Source organism: Mobula birostris, chromosome 8 (genome assembly GCF_030028105.1).
Source record: "Mobula birostris isolate sMobBir1 chromosome 8, sMobBir1.hap1, whole genome shotgun sequence".
Lineage (NCBI taxonomy): Eukaryota > Metazoa > Chordata > Chondrichthyes > Myliobatiformes > Myliobatidae > Mobula > Mobula birostris.
In genome coordinates, this window is record NC_092377.1 from 108,456,744 (window position 1) to 108,478,228 (window position 21,485).

At 43.6% G+C, this 21,485-nt stretch overlaps 1 protein-coding gene across 3 annotated transcripts in view; it reads left to right on the plus strand.

The window, feature by feature from the left end:
* The first annotated feature begins 1,114 nt into the window (after positions 1-1,114).
* Positions 1,115-21,485, plus strand: part of serac1 (serine active site containing 1) — a 64,820-nt gene continuing 44,449 nt past the window's right edge. For 2 of the 3 annotated variants that reach the window (XM_072265919.1, XM_072265921.1), the window contains exons 1-6: positions 1,115-1,252; positions 8,828-8,864; positions 12,648-12,784; positions 17,127-17,216; positions 19,900-20,031; positions 21,225-21,343. In XM_072265919.1, coding sequence (XP_072122020.1) covers positions 1,156-1,252; positions 8,828-8,864; positions 12,648-12,784; positions 17,127-17,216; positions 19,900-20,031; positions 21,225-21,343 — 612 coding nt within the window. In that variant the 5' untranslated portion in view covers positions 1,115-1,155. Of the gene's footprint in view, positions 1,253-8,827; positions 8,865-12,647; positions 12,785-17,126; positions 17,217-19,883; positions 20,032-21,224; positions 21,344-21,485 lie in introns of those variants that run through there. The other variant, XM_072265920.1, reaches the window with a different exon arrangement.

Consider the following 21,485-nt stretch of genomic DNA (forward strand, 5'->3'; position numbering starts at 1 on the left):
GGACTCTAGTTGGAAGAACATCACCTGCAAAAACCAGAAGAACAGGAGAATCCCAATTACCACCTTCTCTCGATTTTAATTGCTTGGCTTCAATCACTCGACCACCTTTAACATTGTCCAAAATTTCCTTTTCAGTCATGCCAGATGAAATACCATACACTACCCCCTTAACTCCCTTCCTTTCTTTCACAGTAACACACTCCACTTCCACAATCAATTTTCCCATCCGTTTAGCATAGTTATATTGGTCAATATCTTTGCAACAAATTTTCAGCAATCCATTAGACAAAATCTTGGCCTGGAATCCTTTATGTATTTGGTTCTCTAAAGCTGCTGCCAGTTTCAAAGGATTAAGGGCTCTAATTTCTCCTTCCCCTTTTTCTGACCTTTAATTTTATTCAGAACTATAAATTCCTCCAATTCACCCATTTTCCTCAATTTGTTGTCCCCCATTGCTTCGGGTCTTTCACTTGATGCGCCCCTTTTTTTGGCTACCCTTACTTCTGGAGTATTCCACAGTCTCCCACCCTCCTTCTTCAATCTCAACCCCCAGCCCTCTTTGCAGCCATAGGCTACAAACTAACCCTTTCCGAACTACTGGGCTCCTCCACGCCAAAGCCCCCAAGAGCTTGGCGCATCACTCCCTATTGTCTCTCTGTCTGTCTGTATCTTGTTTCACGGCGGTTGGCATCCAGCTTAATGGTGCATTACCGCCACCCCCTGCTCCGGAATGTGCACTAGACATACATTCTAAATCCTTTCACCCAGTCACACACACACACATATATACAAACCTACACTTCACCCTCCCATCTTTGACCATCCTAGTATCCTATTTCCTGTTTATTCGTCATATTCTATAAAAAGCCCCTGTACCCCTTAAAAACGCTAAAAATACCGGGACTTGTGCTCTCTCACCCATGCCCAGCAACCCTTTTAATGTGAATTCCTGCATCCCCAACTCCCTTAATTTATTTCTCATCATCTCTCTCTGTATCCCCCCCCCCATCGTCTCTCAGTTCCCGCCCGGAGATTTGTAATTTGCGCCACGGTCTGCGTCCCGACGACGTCATCACGCCGCTGTGCGCGGGGGCGGGGCACAGCGTGCCTGGGCGGAAGTTGGGGATCCTGCCCGGCCGGCTGGTTGTCTGCCTCATGTCGCTGCGGGCCCGCTGCGTTTGCTGCTGCTGCAGGGGGCTGGCCTCCGGCCCCCCTCCTCCTGCCCACACCCACAGCCGCTGGACACGCGTCAGTAAGTGATGGTGTACGGGCCCTCGGCCTTCCTAGGGCGGTTCGTTGGAGGGAACGGCTGGGTATGAGGTGGGAGCGCAGTAGGTGAAGCAGTCTGGGAACAAGGTGGGGTATTTTCAGGCGATAGATACCCTCGTGTGAGAATCAGGCGCAGTACATCATCCCCTCAAACTCTGCGTCAGGGATCTGAATGCTGACAGGCAGCTGTGACACCCTCATCCCTAAACCTAGATGTATGTTGTTCCACCGACAAGACAGGCGCAGTGGCAGTGTTGGCACAGTGACATGTAGTACTGTTGAGCAGAGCGTGGGCATTAGGCGGCTTGTGTCCAGTCCCGTTCCCGTGAGTCCGAGGTGTCTGATGAGACTGCCTCGCCCTGCCAAAGTTGGGGCAGGATGTGCTTGACTGTGGGAGTCATTGACGCGTGGACTTGGTTTACAGTGTCATCCCAAAATGCTTACGGTGGATTTGCGTGATCATTGGAGAGAGATCCCTACTAGCTAGTTGGGGTTCAAGTTCAGTTTATTCTCATTCAGCTGTACATATGTTCATGGGCAAACGAAGCAACCTTCCTCCTGACGAAGGTGCGCCACACAGTGCACCTTCGTCAGCTCACACATAACACATAAGGTAATATTACCACAAACAAATAATCATGTCTATATATGATACAAGTTAAACAAGTAAACAGTATAACGCTACTGGCGCTTCCTATGTGATGAGAGTCATTGTGGTGGTGGGGAATTCAGTAGTCTTGTGGCCTGGGGGAAGAAGCTGTTTCCCATCCTAATGGATCCTATCCAAATGCTATGGTACTGCCTGCCTGATGGTAGGGGATCAAAGAGATTATAGGACTGATGGGAGAGATCATTGACATGCTAAGGCCCTGTGTACACAGCGCTTCTGATAAATATCTCTAATGTGTGAAAGAGACACCAGTCTTCACAATCGGTCAAATTGATGCAGTCAGCTGCTTGCGAATCCCATACCAGATGGTGATGTAACTGGTCAGGAGGAACCTCACATGCCTCAGTCTCCTCAAGAAGTGGATGTGCTGCTATGCTTTCTTGACCATAGGATAATGCTTTGCTACCAAAGGTGTTGAGGGACCAGGTGAGATCGTCCATTATGTGCACTCCCGAATCTTGGTGCTCCTAACGCTAAGGAGAGGTTCTAGAAGAACCATGTATGTGCAGTGAGGAGTGGTCAGCCTGCAACTTCCTAAAGTCCACAATCATCTCTTTGGACTTGTCCACGTTGAGACTCAAGTTATGCTTGTCCCATTCTACCAGCCGCTCCACCTGCTCTCTGTTTGCTGTCTAGTTGTCATTGTTGATGAGGGTCAGGTTGACATGAGCTTCGTATTGTTTTTGAGATATTGATCATTGTTCTCAGACAGCTGAATGTCATCTGGGTATTGTATTTCTATAGCTGAGACAATGTGAGTGTTGTTAGTTCAGATTTCCAGAGTCTTGTCATGAACCTATGTTCCACAAGTTAACAGAGGACCCTTGTTTTGTATATGTTTAATTTAAGCCCTATTCTCACAAGCTTCAGGGGACATGTCAACAATGACTTGGACTTCGGCTTCTGAATGTGATGTGAGTATGGGTGAGCATTATCCTTCGGAATCCACACTGCAGATTGCAGAGCAGAACTTTGGACACAGAGTGGAGGCAGTTGCAAGTGACCTTGATCACTTTCTGTATGGAAGACAGCACGAAGACCCCTTGGAGTTTCCAGTCTCTGATTTGTCTCTTTTCTTGAAAGCGGTTACTATTACTTATACTTTATTGTCACCAAACAATTGATACTAGAACGTACAATCATCACAGCGATATGTATTTGATTCTGTGCTTACCGCTCCCTGGATTACAAATTGATAGTAAATATTAAAAATTTAAATTATAAATCATAACTAGAAAAATGGAAAGTAAGGTAGTGCAAAAAAAACTGAGAGGCAGGTCCGGATATTTGGAGGTTCTGCCCAATGTTTCTCATTGTCAGTGGAATATAAAGTAATATAAAAGTGCTGCTGTCTCACAGCACTTACAACCTACATTTGATCTGACCTCTGCTATCTACGTGGAGGTTGCATGTTCTCTGGTAATTGGTAGATTAATTGGCAGCTGTAAATGATCCCAATGTAGGTGAGTGGAAGAGTCTATGGGGGAAGTTGATGGATCTGTGAGGGGAATAGAGTGGAGTTAGTGTAGGTTTAGTGTAATTGGATGCCTTATGGTTTGTGGTGGTGGTCTCTGTAATTTAATCCACCGGGGGGAAGTGGCCTGATCCTGGAGCAAACCGAACAGGAGAACCTCTTGGTTCCCATCTGCTGCCGTCCTTTTGCTGCTGAACATTGCACACTGCCTGAAGGAGCAAGAGTGTAGATTATCCTCTCCCCGTAGGACCCTACTCGAGACTTTTAAGAGACACTTAGATAGGCACGCAAATGTGGAAACTGGAAGAATATAGACATTGTTTAGGCTGAAAGGATTCGGTTAGTTGGCTCTTTGATTATGAAGTTAACTGGCTTGGCACAACACTGTGGGCTGAAGTCCTTTTTCTGTGCTGTACTGTTCTCTGTTCTAATGACCCAGTGGCTCCAACATTAACGGGGTCCTGAAGAATCTTGTTGTTACACTGAATCATTGACCGTGTGAGGGAGAACATCTTTCGCCTTGGCCTCATGAATCTATACAAGTGCCTCAGTCAGTAACAGTACTAGTAGAGCCAAGTCCTGATTACATTTTTTTGTGTGGGTTATCGCCATTGTCCTGACTGTTCAGATTCAGATCAAAGTTACTCAAAACTGGGCATGAGGTGCTGTGGAGAGTCAGTGGCATAATTATATTTTAACATCATAACCTTTGCTAAACTTGCATTCTACTATTACAGTCAGCCAGGAGGCCAGCTGGTCTTGGGGGGGATGGCAGAAGATGAAGTGAAGTTAAAACACAGGATCATGAGCATGTTATGCCTGTTACAGCACCAGGCTGATGCCTGTTCTGGACAGGACTGAGTCATCCAGTAACCACTCGATTAGGGCAAAGTTCTACAGTCCTGACACAGCTAGGCAAGAGCTGTTATGATCACTAAAACAATTGATGAAAAAAAGCTGCAAAAAGAAAAAAGCAGTGGAGGATATCAGCAGGTCAGACAGCATCTGTGCAGGCAAAGGAATGGTTGACATATCAGGTCGAGATCTTGCATCGGGATTGAGAATGTGGAGCGGGGGGGTGGCCAGTATTAAGTGGTGAGGAGGTGAAGCAGAGGCTGGCAGGTGATAGGTGGAGCCATTTGAGGAGGGGGAAGATGGGCAGATGGACCCAGCTGGGGGAGAATGAATGCTGGAAATGGGAGACAGCGGATAGTGGCTGTTGGGTTCAGGGAGATGACAAGAGGAGTCTCCATAGGCATCTTCATTCTCATTTCATCCATGGTGGCATAGTGGTTAGAGCAATGCTTTTACAGCTCAGGGCATTCCCGAGTTCAATTCTGGAGCCATTCTGTAAGAAGTCTCTGTTTGTCCTCCCCATGGAATTCCTGGGTTTTCTCCAGGTCCTCTGGTTTCCTCACACAGTCCAAAGAGTTCCAGGTAGGTTAGTTGGTCGTTGTAAACTGTCCTGTCATTAGCTTAGAGTTAATTGAGTTGCTGGGGCGGATTGTCTCAAGGCGCCTACTCCATGCTATGTTGTTAAATTAACTTTTAAAAATGTTGCAAGCCCAGAGAACACTTGTCAGGATCAAGACTGAAGCATTTGGTGCATCAGCCAAAATGGTGGGGTGGATCTTGGGTTTCCAACATCCCAGCAGCCAGATTTGAATCCATTCTCTTCATCCAACATAATTCCAAGAACCCACTGTGTAAAGAGTATGTCCTAACAACATCCTGGTTGCAGGGATGAAGACTTGTCTCTACCAGACTGTGTGAGTAGTTATGTCTATATTTCAGTTCAGTGTGAACAACTCTCCAGGTATGTGCTGTCTACAAAAAGGCATGATGGATTCAGTCTAGCCATTTGCCTACAGAGTCAACTCATACTCAGTAGGAAAATGAGTTTGAAATTTTCACATGGCATTTACCGGTAACCTACCTCCTGAGATTCATATTGGTCAATAGCAGCACCCAGATAAGCAGCCATGGTGGAGATTTCAAGTGGCTCCGTCCCACTTTCACCCTGACCTATTTCTGCAACCTTCTGTGCTGTAAAGAACACACCAGTTCTTCCATCTTTCAGCCTTCTGGATTCCATTAAGAGTTTTGACTTCAGGTAACTAAGGCCACGTGGTACACAAGATCACGGGGATGTAGCCAGGATGAAAGTATGTAATCTTTTTTCAGGACATCAAGAATAGCTTCTTCACACAGAAGGTGGTGTGTTTTTGGAATAAGTTGCCGGACAGGGCAGTAATGGTCGTACAATTGTACAGCAAGGGGAACAAGATTGCTTCTTGTAGGAGATTGTCATTACTTGGCATCTTATGTTGCAGCTAACCTGATGCTTAGCAGCTCGTGCCTGAAGGTGGTCTAGATTTTCCTGTATGTCATTCCGAATTGCTTCATTGTTTGAGGAGTTGCAAAGGTTGTGCTGTCAAATATGGACCTCAGGCATCCGGACAATGTGGAACACAATTGAAGCAATTATGGGAGATTTTAATCTATACATTCATTGAATAAGCCAAACCAACAAGAGAATCTTCGAAGAATAATTTGTAGAGTTCTTAAAGAAGCAGTACACTTTTTCTTATAGCAGTGTATTTCAGAATCTACCTGGGAACAGGCTATTTTAACTATGGTCATGAGTAATGAATGTTTAAGAGATCCTGTGGAAGAATCCTCAAAGAAATAGTGACTTCATGGTTGGAGTTTAGATACTCTCAGGGCGATCAACCCTGGTCCAAAACCAGTAGCAACAACTTAATTAAAGGAAGATACAATGGTCTGAAGGTGCAGTAGGCTAGAGTGAGCCAATCTAAGTGAGAAGCCCGCGGGGGAGCAGTGGTAGATGTTTAAACAGCTGGTGAAGGTAAATCGAAAACTAGAGCCCGCAAAGTAACAAGGGCTGGCAAGAACTAACATTATAAGATTAAAAAGTTCATAAGAAATTTGATTTTATGTGAGATAACTGGAGTTTGATGTCAAAATGAACAGTGAGCTACAAAGGAGCTGCTGAAGGAACTCAGCAGGTCAAGCAACATGTGTATAAATTCTATTGCTTTATTTTCCTGGAAATATCTGCAAGAAAATGAATGTCAAGGTAGTATATAGTGACATACACATACTTTGATAATACATTTGCTTTGACTTTGACTTGTGGAAGGAAAGAAATTGTTGACATTTCAGCTCTCATTTTTAGCTGTTTGGTTCTCTTCCATTGTGGCAGAATTGCAACGTGTTGCTTTCATTCTGAGTTTTAGCTTTGCTGAGTGGGCATCCCCATTGTATCTACACCTGATGCTGCTTCTGATAAATCCTTTTACATTCTTTGGTCTATATCTATAAAGGCATATTTAATTTTCCAGAAAGGATTACCTTCAAAGAAAATAGGCTGTCAAAAGGGAATTACCTAAAAATTGAGTTATTTTAATCTGAAAAGTGTACTCCCATTTTTGCAAGGTATACACCACAGAAACTGGTCACATTGTTGTAGTTGGTGTTCTTCCCAGTTATTTTTTTAACTTACTTCATACTTGTCTAGTTTCCCCTTAAAAACATCTTTCTTTTTCAGTTCCTTGTGAAGGAACAGTCTTATTGGTCTCTGGGGGAAGAAGGCAGTCTTGATTGTGTTATTCAAATTTATCAGTGATCCTTTTATATTTATGACCCTGAGTTGTGGCTTGAAAGACATTTGTCAGAAGCCTTTCTAAGTGTACAGTGGCATGCAAAAGTTTCGGCACCCTGGTCAAAATTTCTGTTACTGTGGATAGTTAAGTGAGTAGAAGACGAACTAATCCCCAAAAGTCATAAAGTTAAAGATGAAACGTTCTTTTCAACATTTTAAGCAAGATTAGTGTATTATTTTTGTTTTGTACAATTTTAGAGTGGAAAAAAAGGTAAGGAGCACCATGCAAAAGTTTGAGCACCCCAAGAGATTTGAGCTCTCAGATAACTTTTGCCAAGGTCTCAGACCTTAATTAGCTTGTTAGGGCTATGGTTTGTTCACAATCATCATTAAGAAAGGCCAGGTGATACAAATTTCAAAGCTTTATAAATACCCTGACATCGCAAACCTTGTCCCAACAATCAGCAACCATGGGCTCCTCTAAGCAGCTGCCTAGCACTCTGAAAATTAAAATAAATGATGCCCACAAAGCAGGAGAAGGCTATAAGAAGATAACAAAGTGCTTTCAGGTAGCTGTTTCCTCAGTTTGTAATGTTGGAGGAGCAACATCTCATATACCATCTGGGAAGTCTCCAGCCCCTTGGTATGAACATCAAATTCTCCAACTTCCGGTAATTCCCTCCCCCTCCCTTCCCCTATCCCAGTTTCACTCTGCTCCCTCCCCCAGCTGCCTATCACCTCCCTCATGGTTCCGCCTCCTTCTACTACGCATTGTGCTTTCCCCCATTCCTTCTTCACCTTTCCTGCCTATTCCCTCCCTGCTTCCCCTCCCCACCCCTTTATCTTTCCCATTACTGGTTTTTCACCTGGCACCTACCAGCCTTCTCCTTCCCACCCTCCCCCCACCTTCTTTATAGGCCTCTGCCCCTTCCCTCTTCAGTCCTGACGGAGGGTTCTGGCCCAAAACGTTGACTGATTGTTTCCACGGATGCTGCCCAACCTGCTGAGTTCCTCCAGTGTGTTGTGAGTGTTGCTTTGACCCCAGCATCTGCAGAGTATTTTGTGTTTACGATGTAGCTCTTGCTTCCCTGTCAAATCCGTGTCAGGCTGCGATATGGCCACATATGCTGAAGGAACGGGTGTTCCAGCCCATCCAAATAAGGTGGGTGAAATTTGAAGAAGGGAGGAATTATAATTTCAGATCCTTCCGAAGGTCACATCTTGATGAGTTGGTTGTTCTTCTGGCTTCAATGCTTAATGAGTTCTTTAATATTTGTATCTCCAGGAAGTATCTGTTAGCAACTGGTTTGGCATCATATGTAAATAATTCACTGAACACATCATTGATTAACCTTTATTTCTTCTGCAAATTACTTTGCAAAATCTGTTTAATGCAAGTGTTTCATTACTTTCTCAATTGTGCTTGGATGGGAGGAACACTTGGAATATTGTCCATTTCTCGTTGGCTTATTACAGGGGAAGGATATCAGAGTTTTAAATTTACCAGAACATTGCCTCGATTAGAGAGCATGTTTTATGAGGGAGCTAAGGCTTATCTCTCTGGAGTGAAGGGGGATGAGAGTTAACTTGATAGTGGTGTACAAGATAAGAGCCATAGATCGAGTGTTTTTTAAAAAAAATTAATTTATTCTGAAAGAAAGTTTGATCATTTTGGAATCTGCAAGCCCAACTGTTTGGTGTTCAGTGTACATAGTGTTTACCTCTTTAATTCATGATTCGTAACTTTACTGCTAAATGTATCATTCTGAATTCCTTTACGTTTTGGCAGGAAAAATTGGAAGATATGCTGTGCCTGCCATTTTGGGGTAAGTGTTGTTGGATGGATAGCATCTTTTGAAGTTATTTTGCCACATGTTAGGCCACATCTGAACTACATGAATCTCAGCAATGGCCTGGGCCTGGTCTCCAGATTCAAGTTGATTTATCATGTGTACATGGAAACATGCAGTGAAATGGTTAATCAAATATTGAGAAGACTTTTTTTCTAGTTGAACATTGACGAATGCATTTTTTCCTAGTAGTTTTTACTGTGCCATAAATGCTGCCTGACCTGCTGAGATCCTCTGCATTTTCTGTGTGTTGCGCTGCGTTTCTAGTACCTGCAGAAATCTCCACTGTTTCTGTCGTTTCAGTGTTCCTTTTCACTGACCTGCCATTTTGTAAATAATCTTTCAATGGGCATTGAGGCATGTTGAAGAAAGGTGCAAATAATCCTCTACAATTTTTATAGAACAGAACTGTGTACTGTAGGTGACGATACATCTATTGCTATTATAGGATGTAGGATATAGTACAGATCAGGCAACATCCACTGCCATATCTTCATCAATCACCATGGTCACCTCCTCTCAAAACTCAATCAAGTTTGTATGGACCCCCATTATCATCTATAATATACAGTTCTGTATTAATATTTTTAATAATGTGTATGAATGGAATATAAAAATAAATTGAATGATTGGAAGAGCTGTGGATGAACGGTCGCATCCATACCTTGACTCCATTTTAACCTGCTCGGTTCAGTCCCTTTCCATTTACATCTGTGACAATTCACATGCTCTCAATCTCCTCAACCACTTTCAATTCCCCAGCCCTGAATGCCTCCCTTTCCCCATGGATGTATATGTCTATCCCCATCAAGAAGGCCTCAGAGGTCTCTGCCTGTTTCTCAACAATAGACCCGATCAGTTCCCCTCCACCACCACTACCACCCTCCGTCTGGTGGAACAGGTCCTCACCCTCAACAATTTCTCTTTCGGTTCTTCCCACTTTCTCCATACTCAAGGTGTAGCTGTGGGTCCCCTCCTTTTCACTGGCTCTGTGAGCAGTCTCATGTTCCAAGCTTTTCCTGGTAGTGCTCCCCAGCTTGCTCTGCACTGTATTGATGACTGCATTCACACAAAACCATCTTTTATCAGTTCCATCCAGAGATATCAAACATAAGAGTAGAAAAATATCTAGTCACTATCAGGCAGTCATTGAACCTTGGGCATTTAAGGCCGTAAGATATAGGAGTAGAATTATGCTGTTCAGCACCTCAAGTTTGCTTTGCTATTTGGCTGATTTATTATCCTTCTCAACCCCATTCTCTGGTCTTCTCCCCATAACTTTTGACGCCCATATTAATCAAGAGCTTATCAACCACCCCTTTAAATATGCTCAATGACTTGACTTGCACAGCCAGCTGTGGCGATGAATTCCGTAGATTTACCGTCCTCTGGCTGAAGGAATGCCCTCCTATTCTGAGGCCAAGCCCTCTGGTCTGAGACTTTTGCCCTACTGGAAGCATCTTCTCCATGTCCATTCTGTCTAGGCCTTTCAATATTTGTTAGGTTTCAAACAGAACCCTCCCCCCCCCCCCCGCCCCATTATTCTAAACTCCGCTGAGTACAGTCCCAGAGCTATTAAATGGTCCTCATAAGTTAACTCTTTCATCCCTGGAATTATTCTTATAAACCTCCTCTGGACTATCTCCAATGCCAGCACATCCTTTCTCAAATAGGAGGCCTAAAACTGCTCACTGTGTCATCTGACCAATGCCTTTTAGAGCCTCAGCATTACATCCTCACTTTTATAGTATAGTCCTTCAAAATGAATGCTAACATTACATTTGCCTTCCTTATTACTGCAAGTTAACCTTTAGGGAATCTGCCACAAGGACTCCCAGTCCCTTTGCATCTCTGATTTCCGAATTTTCTCCCCATTTAGAAATTTGTCTACGCTTTTATTCCTTCTGTAGGGAAGTGACCACACACTTCCCCACACTATATTCCCTCTGCCATTTCTTTGCCCATTCTCCAATCTGTCTACGTCCTTCTGCAGACTCCTTGCCTCCTCAACACTACCTGGCCTTCCACCTATCTTCATATCGTCCATAAACTTGGCCACAAAGCCATCAAATCCATCAGGTAAATCGCTGACATATAATGTGAAAAGAAGCAGTCCCAACACCGACCCTTGTGAAACACTACTCGTCTCCAGTAGCCAACAAGAAATGGCCACTTTATTTCCACTCTGCCTCCTGCCAATCAGTCAATTTTCTATCCACGTTAGTATCTTTCCTGTAAGACCATTTGCTCTTATCTTGTTAAGCAGCCTCATGTGCGGCTACTTATCAAAAGACTTCTGAAAAATCCAAATAAACAACCCTTTCAGACCTTTCAGTCTTACAAGCACCTTCTCCCTGGTAATAACAACTACGTACATTCACTTTTGCCCCCACCCCCCCAACACACTCAAATTTCTGGCACACTGCTAGAGGATTTGCACAGTGAAAACTGACACAACTTCCAACTTCAGTTCATCCACCATTTGTTTGTTTCCCATTGCTACCTCTCCAGTGTTACGTTCCAGTAATCCGATGTCTACACTTGCCTCATTTTACTCTCGATATAGCTGACAAAAACTTTGGGTATCCTTTTTTATATATTATTGGCTAGCTTATCTTCTTATTTCATTTTTTCTCTCCTTGTTGCATTTTTAGTTGCCTTCTATTGGTTTTTAAAAGCTTCCCAATCCTCTATCTTCCCACTAAATATTCCTATATTATATGCCCTGTCTTTTGCTTTTATGATGTCTTTGACTTTCCTTGTCAGTATGTCTCATCCTCCTCCTTCCTTGCTATTATATATCATTTGAGATGTTTAATCAGATTGCATTTGGTCCAATGGGACTAGCCTAGGTGGCCACCTTGGGTCAGCATTTGCGAGTCGGGCCAAAGGGCTAGTTTCTGTGCTGTGTTACCCTCCGACTGTTTACTGTCGTTTACTTCGGTGTTCCCTGTTACCCTCCGACTGTTTACTGTCGTTTACTTCGGTGTTCCCTGTTACCCTCCGACTGTTTACTGTCGTTTACTTCGGTGTTCCCTGTTACCCTCCGACTGTTTACTGTCGTTTACTTCGGTGTTCCCTGTTACCCTCCGACTGTTTACTGTCGTTTACTTCGGTGTTCCCTGTTACCCTCCGACTGTTTACTGTCGTTTACTTCGGTGTTCCCTGTTACCCTCCGACTGTTTACTGTCGTTTACTTCGGTGTTCCCTGTTACCCTCCGACTGTTTACTGTCGTTTACTTCGGTGTTCCCTGTTACCCTCCGACTGTTTACTGTCGTTTACTTCGGTGTTCCCTGTTACCCTCCGACTGTTTACTGTCGTTTACTTCGGTGTTCCCTGTTACCCTCCGACTGTTTACTGTCGTTTACTTCGGTGTTCCCTGTTACCCTCCGACTGTTTACTGTCGTTTACTTCGGTGTTCCCTGTTACCCTCCGACTGTTTACTGTCGTTTACTTCGGTGTTCCGTGTTACCCTCCGACTGTTTACTGTCGTTTACTTCGGTGTTCCCTGTTACCCTCCGACTGTTTACTGTCATTTACGTCAGTTGCAAACCAACGGGACTTGTTAATTGTGGCTGTTCATGTATGTTTGTAGTTAGGCCACTTTGAAATGTAGATTTGGCCAAAGGCAGTTCTTGTCAATACTTGGTAGCTTTGTTTCCAATCTTATGTAGGCAAAAGAGACATGAATGTTAGAAACTACTTGAAGTTTGTGTTTCATTGAGGTGAATTACATTGTCTTTTCTTGTCTCCTTTAGCGGATGCGTATATCTTACCTATGAAATTCTGGCATTAGGTGATAATGTGACCCTTGACACACAGGCTGTTGAACGAGAGAAGCTGAAATCGTACATCTATGTCCAGACAGCTCCACTGGAACAGCGAGGGATGCAGGGTGAGACTTGTAAACTCATTCATCTTACTGTGAAAGATAAAGCCTACAAAATTTGTATATAGATTGATTCTGTAGTTATTTATGTACTTCTGGGAATACCACCCTCCCTTGCCTCAAAACCTACCTTTTAAAAATAGTGTTGCCTTTCCATCGAGATATTTTATCATAGAAGGATCTGAATCTTCTGGTAAGTTAGGCAGCAGAACCTTTGCAACTCCTCAAACAATGAAGGCCATAAGACATAGAGCAGAAATGGCCATTCAGCCCTTCACGTCTGCTCTGCTATTCCAACATGGCTGATTCTGGATTCCACTCAACCCCATACACCTGCCTTCTTGCCATATCTTTTGATGTCCTGACCAATCAGGAAACTATACCTTAAATATACTTGGCCTCCACTGCATTCTGTGACAGATTCACTACTCTTTGGCTTTAAAAAATGCCTTCTTACTGCTATTCTGAAAGGTCATCCCTCAATTTTGAGGCTGCGCCCTCTAGTTCTAGATACCCCCATCATAAGAAGCATCTTCTCCACGTCCACCCTATCTAGTCCTTTCAATATTCGGTAGGTTTCAATGAGATTCCCCCCCAACATTCTTCTAAATTCTGGTGGGTACAGGTCCAAAGCTGCCAAACACTGCTCATATGTTAACCTCTTCATTCCCAGAATCATCCTCATAAACCTCCTCTGGATTCTCTTCAATGACAACACATCCTTTCTGAGATATGGGGCCCAAAACTGTTGACAATACTCCAAGTGCAGCCTGACTAGTGTCTTATAAAGTCTCAGCACTATCTCCTTGCTTTTGTATTCTATTCTCTTGAAATAAATGCCAACATTGCACTTGCATTCTGTAAGTTAAACTTCTGGGAGTCTTGCAGAGGACCCCTGAGTTCCTCTGCACCTCTGATGTTTGAACCTTCTCCCCATTTAGATAATAGTCCACACTTTTGTTCCTTTTTCCAGAAAGCATTATCGTACATTTCCCCACACTGTATTCCATCCGCCACTTTTTTGCTTATTTTTCCAATATGTCTAAGTCCTGCTGCAATTGCATTGCTTCCACAGCACTGCCTACCTCTCCATCTATCTTCGTATCATTTCCAAACTTTGCCACAAAGCCATGTAAAAACAACGTGAAAAAGTCGTCTATTTGTAATCCTCAGCTCCATCATCCTGGTTCCCATCTCACTGCCGTAGAGCAATGCAGAATGACATACAGGAAAATTTGGGCCACGTTCAGACATTAGCTGCTATGCATCAGGTTAGTTGCAACATAAGATGCCAAGTAATGATGATCTACAAGAAACAATCTGTTCCCCTCGCCGTACAATTGTGGGACCATTACTGCTCCGTCTCAAGATGTTCTACGCCTATGTGAAAAACAGGATGACTAGAGTGAAGGTAGGACCGATCAGGGATGAAAGAGGAAACATGCCTGGAGGTACAGTAGGCAGGGAAGGTCCTGATGAATACTTTGCTTTAGTGCTCACCAGTGAGAGGGAGCTTGATGGTGAGGACAGCAGAAAACAGGCTAAGATGAGATGGTGGTGTGCTTGGTCACAGCAGCCTCTCTGGGTCTAAAAAATGCTGCAGATGTTTGCCTTAAATCATTTTCTTGTGACTACAAGACCCTGTTAGACATTAGTAATTCTAAATACTGCAAAGTCTGGTTCATTGGTATGACCGAAGGCAGGGGAGCTGCATAGTCTCGGTTGATGCCTGGACCAGGCCCTCCTGCCACACGGGGAGGAGGCACCGGTGGTGGTGTGGGAGAGAAGAGAGGCAAGGCGGGCGGTCCGGAATCCGTGTTGAGTTGAGGGCTGGCCTGTGCAGACTGGATCTCCCATCAGCAGCATGAAGAATAGTGGGATCCTGAGGTCCATGTTCATTGATCCTTCAGAGTTGCCATGAAAGTTGATAGGGTGGTTAAGAAGTTGTCTGGTGTGTTGGTCTTCATTGGTTGGGGGACAAGAGCCAGGAGGTAAAGTTACAACTCCATTAAGCTCTGGTTAGACCAAACTCATGGTATTGTGTTCAGTTCTGGTTGCCTCATTATAGGAAGCATGTGGAAGCTGTAGAGAGGGTGCAGAGGAGATTCACCAGGATAATGATAAGGATATGTTGAACAAGCTCAGGTTTTTTTCTTGATAGAGGTGTACAAGATAATAAAAGGCACAGATACAGTGGAGAGCCAGGTACTCTATCCCAGGGTGCTAATGGCTAATACAAGGGGGCATGATTTTAAGGTGATTGGAGGAAATTATAAGGGGCATTTTGGAGGTCTTTTGTTTTTACACGGAGAATGGTGGGTGTATGGAACACAGTGCCAGGGTTGGTGGTAGAGACATATATTAGGGATATTCAAAAGACTCTTAGATTGGCACCCAGATGGAAGAAAAATGAAGGACTATGATTGATTTTAGAGTAGGTTAAAAGGTTGACTGAGTTGTACTGTTCCATGTTCAAAGGAGACATGCAGGGCAATTTTTTTTCTTACACAGAGAGTGTCAAGTGACTGGAATGTCCTGCTGGGTATGGTGGTGGAGGCAGATGTGATTGAGGAATTTAAGAGACTCTTAGATAAACACATGAATATGCAGAGAATGAAGGGGTATAGACCATGTGCCAGAAGAAGGCATAAGGTTAGTTAGTTTGCACAACATTATGAGCCCAAGTGACAGATCCTTTACTGTACTATTTTATGTTATATGGAAACTGAACTTCAGAGTTTTCTTGGTTTCCACATTTGCATAGCCCAAAAGATTGCCTTCTAAATCCCTTCTTGTGTTGGCGCGTGGCCAAGTGGTTAAGGCCTTTGTCTAGTGATCTGAAGGTCGCTAGTTTGAGCCTTGGTTGAGGCAGCGTGTGTGTCCTTGAGCAAGGCACTTAACCACACATTGCTATGTGACGACACCGATGCCAAGCTGTATGGGTCCTAATGCCCTTCCCTTGGACAACATCGGTGGTGTGGAGAGGGGAGACTTGCAGCATGGGCAACTGCTGGTCTTCCATACAATGTTGCCCAGGCCTGCGCCCTGGAAACCTTCCAAGGCGCAAATCCATGGTCTCACGAGACTAACGGATGCCTAATAAAAAAAATCCCTTTTCTCTCCTAGCACACCCGATTTCACACCTGGTCAGATTGCATTCTGTTGGCCAGCTTTTTGGTGGAGTTGTGGATAATGTGAAGGGTTGTTGTTAGTTGTGAAGGAACATTGACAGGATGCAGAGCTGGTCTGAGAAGTCGAGAATGGAGTTCAGTCCAGAACATTTTGAAAGGTTGAATCTGACGGCAGAATACAAGGTTAATGACAAGATTCTTAACAATGTGGAAGAACGGAGGGATCTTGGGGTCCACATCCATAGATCCCTCAAAGTTGCCGTGCAAGTTGATACGGTGATTAAGGAGGTTACAGTGTGTTGGCTCATTAGTCAGAGGACTGAGTTCAAGAGCCACTAGGTAGTGTTGTAGTTCCATAAAACTCTGGCTAGGTCACACTTGGTGTATTGTGTTCAGTTCTGGTCGCTTCATTATAGGAAGGAGCGGAAGTTTTAGAGAGGGCGCAGAGGAGATTTACCAGGATGCTGCCTGGACTGGAGAGTGTGTCTGATGAAGCTGGGTTGAGCAATACCAGGTTGAGGGCCTGTACTGTGCAGTAGTGTTCTATCTTCTTGCCTTGTTTAGCAGCCTCATGTGGCATCTTGTCAAAGACCTGACCATCCACAGACTCTCCTTTGTCTATCCTGCCTGTTATTTCCTCAAACAATTTCAACAAATCTTTCAGGCAAGATTTCCCTTAAGGACACCATGCTGACTTTGGCCTATTTCGTCAGGCCTTAGGCACCTGCATAAGCAATTTCACCTCTCAACTTGCAATTGTACATGCAGATGGCTAACGCCTGATGGTAGCCAGAGCTTCACATCTCATGTTGTACACTCAGGTACATCCAATGAACTACAGCAAGCTAAATAGAGAGTGTTTGGTATACTCAATAGGTCAGGCAGCATCGGTAGAGAGTAAAACAGTCAAGTTTTTTGTCAGTATAACTTTCTTTTCAATAAGATGTCCTTGGAAAGTGGCTGTTGCAGAAAAGGTTGGGATTTATTCCTTAAATTTATCTTAAAGAAAAAGAGGTGGAGAAACTCCTAAGGTTTTGGCATAGTTAACAATAGATGAGCAAGGATGTGTGGAAGACTGGGGGGATAATTTGGAGCAGATATGTCTTTTGGCGTTTCCAGCCCCTTTTCTCAGTAGTGGTGATTCAGTGCTTCATATGTTTCACCATTGAGTCTCCTTTTTCAAATATTAGCTGACAGTTTGTTTCACTGTATTTCAGAATTTACAAGAAACCTGCGAAAGGAACTGCACAGGGCAGTTAAGAGACTAATCCAAGCTACAGCTGATATTTTTTCCTTATCACTGGACGGTCAGTAAATTTGTATTTTTGTTGCTTTTTGGATTACGTCTTAGCATTAGAACTTTTCCTTTAGAATCCACGTTGCTGTGGTGAATATGGTTGCTGTACAAGGATGTGTTATCACACACTTTAATGTGGCACTTGGGTGCAGCATTTTGAATACAGATGTGTTATGTTATACTGTGGAATTATATTGGTTATATTGTGCAATTACCTTGGCATGGTGATATGATTCAGTGCACTGTAGCAACCTGATGTTGGTGTTGCACATTCTATCACTGATGTTGAGTGCAGATAACCCTGTTTGCGACATCTTTACACGGACTCTGCACAAGCCCTGCCGAAGCCCCTTCAGCATTCCAAAGAGGCTGTTCCTTGCGACATCTTTACACGGACTCTGCACAAGCCCTGCCGAAGCCCCTTTCAGCATTCCAAAGAGGCTGTTTCCTGGTTCCCATTCCTGTTGTTCCATTCTCCATCAACTACTTCACATTTTTCAGGATATCCTGAGATCAAGGAGAATCGCAGGACTCTACAGAGAGTGGTGCAGACAACCCAGCGCATCTGTAGTTGTGAACTTCCCATGATTCAGGACATTTACAAAGACAGGTGTGAAAAAAGGGCCCGAAGGATCATTGTGGACCGGAGTCACCCCAACCACAAACTGTTCCAGCTGCTACTGTCCGGGAAACAGTATCACAACATAAAAGCCAGGACCAACAGGCTTCTTCCACCAGGCTATCAGACTGATTAACTCACACTGATTTGAGTGTACTCTATATTACATTGACTGTTCTATTTATTATAAATTACTATGTTTGCACATTGCACATTTAGACGGAGATGTATCATAAAGATGTTTACCTCTCATATATGTGAAGGATGTAAGAAATAAAGTCAATTCAAGAGAGGAATTGTATAAGTGCAAGGCACATTCACTTGCACTGAGGTGATGGTCAGCATTATCCATTGACTTTCTCGTGCAGCTTGAGGCCCCTCTCAGGCTGGAAGATTAACACTTCATATTCTGTCTGGGTGGCCTCCAACCCAATTGGTGTGAACATTGAACTTTCTGACTTTGGGTAATTTCTTCAACCCTCCTCCTGCTTCTCTCTTTTTTTCATTCCCCATTCTGGTTACTCTCTTACCCTTTATCCTCTTTTCATCTGCCTGTCACCTCCCTCAAGTGCAGGTCTGTCCTTCCCTTTCTCCTGTGGTCCACTGTCCTCTCCAATCTGATTCTTCCTTCTTCAGCCTGTACCTCTTCTACCCCACTTCTCATCCATCCCCTCCCCCACCTACCCATCTTCACTCTCACCTGTTCTCACCTATCACCTTCCAGCTTGTACTCTTTCCCCTTCCACACCTTTTTATTCTGGCCTCCTCCCCCTTCTTTTTCTGTCCTGATGAAGGGGCTCAGCCTGAAGTGTCAACTGCTTATTCCCCTCCATGGACGCTGCCTGACTTGCTGAGTTCCTCCAGCGTTTTGTGTGTGGTACTCTGGATTTGCAGCATGTCCAGAATCTGTGTTTACAAGTTAAATAATTCTCTGCTTTGTTAGGGAGGAAAGAATGGAGTTAGCTGGGGCACAGGTGGAATTATACAAACAGCATGTTGAAAACTGGGTGCCTTCAGGTTTTATTTTAAATGACTATTGGTTATCTGCAATAATGAAGGTAAGTTTAGAACATGAGAATTCCTAGATACCCATGGTTTCTATGAGTTTCTTTCTATCAATCTGATATTTGCTGATACTCAGGTAATAGCAATCAATTTCAATTGGCTTGGAATTAAACACCAGCTTTGGAAGGGTTGAAAGCCATAGAATCAGACTTGCATCTTTCCTCCAATCTGCTGCCATCTTGAAAGGGATCCTACCACTAAACATATCTTCCCCTCCCCTCCACATTCTTCACAGGGATCACTCTCTGCGTGACTCACTTGTCCATTTCTCCCTTCCCATAGATGTCCCTCCTGATGCTTATCGTGCTTACAGGGATAAGTGCCACACCTGCCCCTAAACCTCCTCCCTCACCATTATTCATGGCCCCAAACAGTCCTTCCAGGTGAGGCAACACTTCTTATCTACTGGTATCCAGTGCTCCCCGTATGGGCTCCTCTGCAATGGCGAGACCCGGCATCGATTGGGGGATTGCTTCGTCGAGCAGTCCCGAAGAAAGTTCTTGGCCTGAAACGTCGACTGTTTATTAGATACTGCCTGACTTGCTGAGTTCCTCCACTATTCTGTGTGTGTTGCTCTTTCCCCTCAAATCTGCTATATTTCCCATTTCTTAACACAAAATATTCATTCTGATCATAAAGTCATGCTTTGAAAATGTTCAGATTAGAAGTTATCCTGTAGGTTAATTTCCTTTAATTTTTCAGCTGAAGTGACTGAATTTTCCTCAATGCCTTGTTCCTACATTTGATGTTTTCCTCCGATGCCCTGAACGAACATTATTTTATTCCTTTCTAACGTGGCTTTCTCAAATGAGTCATTGATAGTTTTGAGTTGAGCTCCGTTCTGCCATTCCTGTGAGGCATGTGGATCCATTATTAATTTGTTTTGAGAGTTAATTTTTTTTCTCAGTAAATGTTTTCTTAAGTACACAAATTGCAATGGGTAGACATGTTCCATATTTATATCTTAAAGTATATAAATCACAGTTGTCACAGTTCTTGTGTTTTACAGAGAATTACATGAAGCTAGATGTGGAAGACCAAGAGTCTGATTTGTGGCTGCTTCTAAAACGGACTCGATCAACATTAAAAGCTGTCCGATTGCAAGCTGTCCAGACCTTGGCAAAGAAATATCACTGGCACGGTAGGGCACTGAGCACATGTTCATAATTACTGATCAGTGGATTAAAAAAAAAAATCAGAGTTTAACAAGCAATGTCCCCTTTTATTTAAATGTTTTAAAATGTTCACATCCTTGTGTTTCTTACTTTAAACGGTCCAGGTTTTTCATGGTTCAGGAAAACTGGCAGCTGAAGGAGGGGAGAGGGCAGCAAGGACTGATACTTGAAAGGAAGGTCAAAGTAAATTTTCTTATCGAAGTGTGTATATGTCCCCATAGACAGTACTGCCCTGAGATTCACTTTCTTGCAGGCATTTGCAGGAGTATAAAGAAATGCAATAAAATTTATGAAAAACTTACATAAACAAAGACTAACAAACAACCAACATGAAAAATAAGCCAAGTTGTGTAAATAAATAATACTGAGAACATGCGTTGTAGAGTCTTTGAGAATGAGTCTGTAGGTTGTGGAATTAGTTCAGAGTTGAGGTGAGTGAGGTTATCCATGGTGGTTCGAGAGCCTGATGGGTGAAGGGTAATAACTTCTCCTAAACCTGGTGGTGTGGGACCTAAGGCTCCTGTACCTTCTCCCCGATGGTAGTTGCAAGAAGAGGGCATGGTCTGGATGGTGGATGCTGCCTTCTTGCGGCAGCGCTCCTTGTGACTGCACTCAATGGTGGGCAGGGTTTTGCCTGTGGTGGATCAGTTGTCACTCACTTGGTCATGCTAGGAATAGGAGAGTTCATTTGTGAGAGCTGAGGTTGTTCATAAACCCAGCAATCTAGTGGAGAAGATCCAGTTTGAGGGAATTTGCAGCAATAGATATAGTTAGTGGAGTCAGCAAGCAAAGGGCACAGATTTTGGATTAATAGCTGAAAGAAAGTGCTGGGGAGTGGTATTTTTCACACTGTACATTGAACGGCAGTTTGCCTGAAAGAGTAGTGCGCGCAGGATATATCCCGAATAGGAAAATTTGCTGGACCACGTAGAAAGGAGAAGTTCTTCCAAAGGTTCAACTTGAACTGAATTACCTGAATGCCCTCCTATGCTGTTTGATTCCTAATAACAGGAGATAACTTGCACAGAAAAGCTATGGGATTTGCTCTCCTCTGTAAATGGTCACTGTTTAACTGTAAAAATTCAGTCTGTGGTGAATAATGAAATGCTAACACTCCAAGTATTACTGTTAATCCTGTGTATATGTTCTTCATCTACAGATTATCAATACAGAACTGTGGCCCAGGCATGTGATCAGAAAACTTGCATCGGGCTAGCCAGATCTAAAGACATTGATCTGCGCTTTTTTTTACGCCCTCCTTTACCAAAATCAGTTGAGGTGGGTAAATCGCTAAACATGCCTTTAAAATACATTGCTTGTTAATGCTTATTCACTGTTAATTACTCTGATGGTGAAGTTGTGGTACCATTTGAGCACTATCAGCCAAACAAGACGACTTAGCAGAAGTAGCACCATATCT